This window comes from Lagopus leucura, unplaced genomic scaffold (assembly GCF_019238085.1).
Source record: "Lagopus leucura isolate 7727_CA_CO unplaced genomic scaffold, USGS_WTPT01 Super-Scaffold_100018, whole genome shotgun sequence".
Classification (NCBI taxonomy): Eukaryota; Metazoa; Chordata; class Aves; order Galliformes; family Phasianidae; genus Lagopus; species Lagopus leucura.
In genome coordinates, this window is record NW_024962272.1 from 1,647,525 (window position 1) to 1,655,335 (window position 7,811).

Sequence of the window (7,811 nt, forward strand, 5' to 3'; positions counted from 1 at the left end):
CCTTCCTTCCTTCCTTCCTTCCTTCCTTCCTTCCTTCCTTCCTTCCTCCCTCCCTCCCTCCCTCCCTCCCTCCTTCCCTCCCTTTTTAATGTAAACCATACATGTCCAATTGCAAGTTTTACTACAGAATAATTAATTTCAACAACATAATCATTTAATCATTTAATATAGTTAATTTAATATAGTAATCTTTAGAAGATTACTATATAGAAGAAGATCTTTATAATTTAATATAGTAGTCTTTAGAAGTAAAGATTTGAATGTGGACTGCCTGAATGTGTTTTGCCTTGCTGAAAAATGGCAAATAATTATAAGAGATGTAATTACGTCAGCTGTAACAGAAACAAGTGTTCTTTGAAAAACAAAGCTAAATAAAATGAAGGAATCAAATTGAAAAAGAAAAAAAGAAAAAAAGAAAAAAAGAGGAAAAAAAGGAAACATATTTAATTCCACCAATATCAAACTACCTTTTCCTGATCCTGTTTAGAAGAGAATTTGTCTCAGTCCTTGCATTTGTTAAAGGTTATCACTGGCCTGTCAGCAAATTTTCAGCTGTTCCTGATTCTACAACAAATCTTAATGAGTTTTCCATCATATAGCATGATAGCTGATGCATGCCTCTGGAACTACGAACAAGGTGTTCAGACAACTGGGAATGGAACTAGTACACAAGAAATATATTCTTTATGGTTAGTATTTTTTGTTAATATTTTGTTAATATTAAATTTGCCTTTTTATTGTCAGTTGCAACAATTTCTACTGAATGAAGAAAGAACTGTGGCTATCTTCTAAGACATCACATCAAAAGAAGCAGCACAAGCAAAATGTCAGAACAGAAGCTGTGCAACGAAGAACAAAGAAAAAAATAAACAGAAAAAAAAAATACTGGAATGTAGCAGAAACTGTAGAACTCTTTCTTAGGGTGGGGGGAATGGTGAAAATTATCATTATGTCCTGTGTGTTTGCTAAAATCACTAAGTAGGATGAATTACACCTACAGCAATGCGTTAGATTCTACTAACACAAATTAATTTAAAGAAGAAAGCCCAGGAACAAACATCTTACAAGAAACACCTTTCCTTGAACTCAGTGACTTGATATCTCATCGTTACAGAGGTCATAAAGAATTATAATATCATATTATGTAGTTTGAACAGAAATCTGTTAAATAAATGGTCTCTGTGACTATCTACAAGCTCTACAGTCTTTCAAACTGGTAAGACAGACAGCTCATGCCATTAAAGCAGTGCTATGTGTAGGCCAATAAGTGCATATCTGGCACACCGCTTAATGTATACCATATAATGTGTGACATCTGTATGTACATAAATAAATATTCATGCAAGTTCAGATGTTACCAGTGTTATCAAATGGATCAGTGTCAGCAGAAAACTTTTAGTTAAGTAAACTCTGCCAGTTAATTTAGCAAACATGAGAAAAGCTCTCTTTTCTTATGAAAAATTTTGTGATATTACTAATTTCACAGTAGATAAGGATTGTCTTAACCTAGCTGCCTTTTGTACTATTGAGAGCAAGGCATCCAATGATAAATACTGTAAACCAGCAGGCTGTACTTCTACAAACAGAAGGCTAAACAAATGTTTATAAATATATAACTACACATAATATATATTACAAAATATAAAGAAGACAACTCAAAAAAAAAAAAAAGTCATATTGCTTGAGATTTTGCATTTTCTACAGCTACATATATTTAACTAGAAATAAAGGAGTGAAATGATTTTGCAGCCTTTGAATATTGCTTACTTTGTTTAGTCAAGTTTAAATACTTTTTTCTAAAAGTCAGAATCAGATCTTGGCCACTTACATAAAGGGCATGATGTCCTCATCAAGCCAGCTTGGGAAGGACTTTCTGGCAATTTTATATTGCATTCCACTGACAAAAGGCCACAAGTAAGTTCATCAGCTAGTGTCAGTGTATTTCAGAGTTTGAGGTATTTCATCACAGAATCACAGAATTGTAGGGGTTGGAAGGGACCTCTAGAGATCATCAAGACCAACCCCCCTGCCAAAGCAGGTTCCCTACAGCAGGTCGCACAGGTAGGCATCCAGGCAGGTCTTGAACATCTCCAGAGAAGGAGACTCTACAACCCCCCTGGGCAGCCTGTTCCAGTGCTCCATCACCCTCACCGTAAAGAAGTTCTTGCACATTTATGCGGAACTTCCTATGCTGCAGCTTATGTTCGTTTCCCCTTGTCCTGTCTCCATGTACCACTGAAAGGAGACTGGCCTCACCACTATGGCCCCCACACCTCAGATATTTATAGACCTGGATTAGATCCTCTCTCAGTCGTCTTTTCTCAAGGCTAAATAGACCCAGTTCACTTAGCCTTTCTTCATAGGGGAGATGCTCCAGGCCCTTCACCATTTTTGTGGCGCTTCGCTGGAGTCTCTCCAAGAGATCCCTGTCTTTTTTGTACTGGGGAGCCCAGAACTGGACACAGTACTCCGGATGAGCCTCACCAGGGCAGAGTAGAGGGGGAGGATCACCTCCCTCGACCTGTTGGACAAGCTCTTTTTAATGCACCCCAGAATGCCATTGGCCTTTTTGGCCACGAGGGCACACTGCTGGCTCATGGCCAACCTGTTGTCCACCAGGATGCCCAGATCCCTCTCTGCAGAGCTCCTCTCCAGCAGCTCATTTTGGTGCATGCAATTATTCCTCCCCAGATGCAAGACTCTACACTTGCTTTTGTTGAACCTCATCCAGTTTCTTACTGCCCAGCTCTCCAGCCTATCCAGGTCTCGCTGAATGGCAGCACAGCCTTCAGGTGTGTCAGCCAATCCTCCCAACTTCGTATCATCAGCAATCTTGCTGAGGGTGGCCACTATCCCCTCATCAAGGTCATTGATGAAGATGTTGAACAAGACCGGACCCAGCACAGACCCCTGGGGAACACCACTGGTTACAGATCTCCAGCCAGACTCTGCACCACCACCGACAACCTCTGTGCTCTGCCAGGCAGCCAGTTCTCAACCCACCTCACTGTCCACTTGTGTATCCTACACTTCCTCAGCTTTGTTATAAGGATGTCATGGGAGACAGTATCAAATTCCTTTCTAAAATCAAGGTAGAAGATGATGTAAACCAAACAATTCTCATTCTCGTGTTCATCTGTGAGAATAGCATTTAAATAGAAAAGAAGTACTAAGTAATACTGTTAGAAGCCTCTTCAGGACAAGTAAGTAATCTTCCTATTGGATTTCACACAATAGTGATACCACAGTGTGATGAGAAGAGCATGTATTCATTATTCCAGATAAAAATATAATGTAGTAGAAGTTTCAGGATATACTTGTTATTCCTTATCAAGACACAGCCTTTACATGTAGATGAAAAAAAAAAGACAATTTTTTTTTTTCATTTACTATATGTTCTCCTTACTAAAATGGAATAAGGTAGTCTTGCCAACTATTTATGAAAAATTTCAAAAGCAGGTCTAGAAAACACTAGGGTCTGAAATCCTTACACAAAGAGCTATAGAAACAGGAGCAGTATCTGCAATTTTGGAGATAGATCAACTCCAGCAGAGCAGGAACTTTGCCTCAAATCCTCAAGAAATCCATCAGAGAACAAATTAAACATCTTTCTAGACACATGACAACACAGCAGAAAGTTGTGCTTATGTTCAACCTACAAAATAATTGTCTTGTGGAAACTCAGCATATCTCCCAAATAAAGTGTGCGAGAGTGAAACATTACTGTGATTCTCCACAGTATAGACCCACAAATGCATATATATCACGATACTTCATACAGTATGATGAACGACATCTGTATGCATATAAATAAACATCCATGCAAATTCAAAGCTTACTAACTGCTTGGAAATAACAGTCTGTCTTTATTCTCATATGTTAATGGAGAAGTAAGATGTATGGTATTCAGTACAAGAACTCTTTAGCTAGTATTAAATGTATCACATACTTCAAGTTGGAATTTAATCCAAGTCAATGAACGAGAAGAAAATCTTACGTTAGCTTTTGTTTTCATTATTAAATTACCACCTTTTAAACTAAATTCTTTGGAAATGAAACAAAATGCAGAAAAGCATGTCTGAACTGAAAAATCAGTTTTAACTGTAGAGTTCTTGTAAAAATTGTACACATGCATTTATAAAAATTTTGGGCAACTTCCACACTCAGTAACATTTTTTATTTTGTAAGAAGAAAATAGAGATTTTCCCATAAAGTAAGAGAGGGGCAAATTAAATAAAAGCCTTCTGTATAAGTGAATATTCACATCAAGCTCACTCACCTTCTGCAGACTAATATAAATTAAAAGCATCACTACCCAAGTGGTAAACCCTTCACAACAGTAAAACAGGTGTGGTCCATAGAAATGTAACTTTCGAAATTCAAATAAAATCAAAAGTATTAAGCCAACAAATTACTCTAGAAACTGCACTTCCAGACAAAGAGGTTCATCATCCCTCCTCAAGCAAATATGGAAGCAAGAAATTTAATCTTTTATCATTAAGAGATTTTAGCATTTTTTCTCCAGTCAGGAGAGCATGCTAGCCCTGTGAAAAACAAAAATATTTAGAATCTTGTTCTAAAAATCTTAGTTTCCTACAATTAATTAATATTAACATTTACTGCTATGTCATTTTCACTTATTCTCTGTATCTATTTCAGACCTTATGTCCAGGCTCTTTTCAACAAGAGTACCTCTCACATAAAGACGTGTTGCTTTTCATACATTTACTGCATGAGACTCCATCAATTCTAGCTACACTGGGAAGTCCTTCTAACTCAAATAGCAAAGGACAAAACAATTTCTTTTCTGTTTTGTTTTATTTAAAATTAGTAAGAATCACAATAGAGTTTTCTTAAATAAGGTAGTGAGTAGTTAAATAAACTAGCTATTTTTAAACTAAATGCCACACCATTCTTAGAAAAAACTACTCTCACCCCTACCATCCCCCTCACCTCCCTCCCCCAGGACTAAAGAATATTCTAGGTTCTGACTGTCTTTTTTGCAAATTAATACCTGACCAAAGACAAAACAAAAATAATTGTATTTTAGTCTACTGGAGGTTAGCTATTCTATTACCTGAAACAGAAAAGGTATACAAGACTATAAAATCTGTATTTCCTAAGCTAAGAATTTACTTTTAAAATAGGTAGTATGCTATTACTCCAGAAACTGCCAGCACACGGGCTCATTTCCTAATTAATACTTTGCTGGCTATAATGTTAAAATGTCCTTGGCTTCAACTTAGATACAATTATTCCAATTGATTATCTACCTGGAAAGATACCAAAGAATCTCAACTGTCAGTAATCTACAAATATGTACATTTTGCTCATATTTTTTTCATTTATTTTAACTTTCATATTATTATAGTTTTAAGAACAGTCTTATTATGGATAGAATTGGAAAAATTTTGCATCTCTTACATTGCTATAACTTAGTATACCTGGAGTGCAGGTAGAGTGATAAGAAGCTCTTCAACATGCCTTTACTGAGAACCTACTTATCTAATGTTACCTATGTTGATTTTGTGTATTATGTTACTATTTATTTCAACTGCTCCTTTGTTTTACAAACATGCATAGAAAAATACAAGTCTTCAAAAGTCAGCGTTGTAATGAAGTTGTTGATTGGTGTACAGAATCACAAATATCTACTGAAAAATATCCCTGAATCAACTGAACAAGTCAGTCTGTAGTAAACCTCACTTTTTGCATTTGTACATTATTTCTCAAGAAGCCACAGGACAGCTGGGAGAAACAACACGTGTAGACAAGGTAGCCCTAGTGATTTACAAAAAAAAAAAAAAAAAAAAAAAAAAAAGAAGGCACTGCTTTCCCATTAATAGCCAAACTAATTGACCAAAATCCAATAGTTCCCTCCCTTCCCTAAGTACAAGTGAACATAGTTGTATTTTCCAACTAAATTGTCACATATTTGGGCCAGCCACTAATTTGTCAGTTCTACATGATTTGTTTGGATACTGTACTCCACAACAGCTGTCAGAAATAATAAATTACAACAGCTGTTGTTGTAGTTACAAAGACCTGGAATTTTAATTGCAATGAATATTAATTGCGGGGGGGGGGGGAAAGGGTGGCGGTGCTTTTTTTCTTTTTAATCAAATCAAAGAAATAAATAGTTAAGGAATGACAGATGCATCAAACAAATTTAATGTATGTTTGTCAAGTAAAACTGGTCTTTGTTTCTACTACATAACATTATAGCAACAGTCTTCGCATCCGAGCGGGACCATTAGTTGCTTAAGAAAAGAGGCTGTTAGAAGAATGGTAAGGAAGTACCATAAATAATCCTTTTCAAATACTGGCTGTGATCTAGAGAGTATCTTACAGTGTTTTAAGAATTAATCAAAAAGAGGCTCATTCAGAGACACATAGTAAACACCAGATGAAAACAAAACTGTTTGTTTATCCTGGCCAAGGTCTAGGCACAAATGAACAATAAGCTTACTTTCAGCATCAGCATAGAGTAGCAAGCACAGGAGCACCACCACTGGCCTGACTACGTGCATCATCCAACAGCTTGGCACCAGCATGCTTTGGCAGCCTCGTTCTCACTGGCTCAGAAGCCACTGCGAGTCTGTCCAGTCTGAAATTTCAGATGAAATATTTTCAGAGCCTGTGGAACAGATAAAAGAAAGAGAGAAATATGGTTAGCAGGTATAGGGCAGAAATTGTCCAATTTTTCTCAACATTTGCAAATTGGAACAAAGCAAATGTTTTAGTAGACAAAAGGGTAAGAATGAAAGAAAAGGAACTTGGTTCATGCTATTGGTGTGTATGAAAAGACAGAACGTACAGTATATGTTCGTATGTCCAATGTATTTTGCAGTGTACTTTTTCAAGGATTCAAGGATTTGTCGCTCCCTGAATTGTCTTCTACTCCACAACACTTTTTGAATCATATGAATCGTCATTTTTAATGAAGTATGTAATACAGCACCGGAATACTCATTTTACAAGAAGGGATTCAAAGTGAATTCAGTAAATGGATAAAAGTCCATTTGCAAACAGCATACTGAGAGTTAATGCTTTGGAGTCTGGTAGGAATAACACAATTAAATCTACTTCACGAGGCATTCTAACAGACAGACACCAAGTGCTATCATATTAAACAAGTCCTGGGGGTCAAAATTCCTGTTGTAATTTCCTCTACATGTGTGAATTATGCTAAGCATTAAAATAAAAATAAAAAATCTAGCATTAAATAAACAGATCAGATTCGAGTTTGTACAACCTCATTTACTGTGATCCACAACAGGATATGATATGGTGAAAGAGCTTTAACTCAAGTACCTGCCTTTAAAAAGCAGTGCTCTGCTTATTATAAGCTCATTGCATCTAAGCAATGATAGAATTTAAAAACATAAAAATAATAGTGATATCTCCAAATAGCCTGATTATGTTGTCAGGCTACTTGGAGATTATTATGCCACCCAGAGGGACCTGGACAGGCTTGAGAAGAGGGTCCATTGTCAGCCTTGTGAAGTTCAGCAAAGTCAAGTGCAAGTTCCTGCACCTGGGTAGGGCCAATCCCAAGCACAGACGCAGGTCAGATGGAGCATGGCTTGAGAGCAAACCTGGGAAGAATTTCAGGGTGTCAGCTGATGAAAGACTATCATGGTTTTATGATTATTGGTTATCGGTATTCTACATCATAACATCATGTAGTACACTGAGACTTTAACTGTTAATGCTGAAGTTCCGGATACTTGTCTGGAAGAGAAGAAGAACTACATTCCCCAGGTGGCTTTGCAGTCAGAGAGGAGATATAACCCCAAGGCAAGGTCACC

The 7,811-nt window shown here is 36.8% G+C and overlaps 1 protein-coding gene across 1 annotated transcript in view; it reads right to left on the bottom strand.

Moving 5' to 3' along the window:
- Nucleotides 1–6,620, bottom strand: part of PTPRD (protein tyrosine phosphatase receptor type D) — a 273,196-nt gene extending 266,576 nt beyond the window's left edge. The window contains exon 1 of the mRNA XM_042877457.1: nt 6,470–6,620. Coding sequence (XP_042733391.1) covers nt 6,470–6,554 — 85 coding nt within the window. The 5' untranslated portion in view covers nt 6,555–6,620. The remainder of the gene's footprint in view (nt 1–6,469) is intronic.
- Between the last annotated feature and the right edge of the window lie 1,191 nt (nt 6,621–7,811).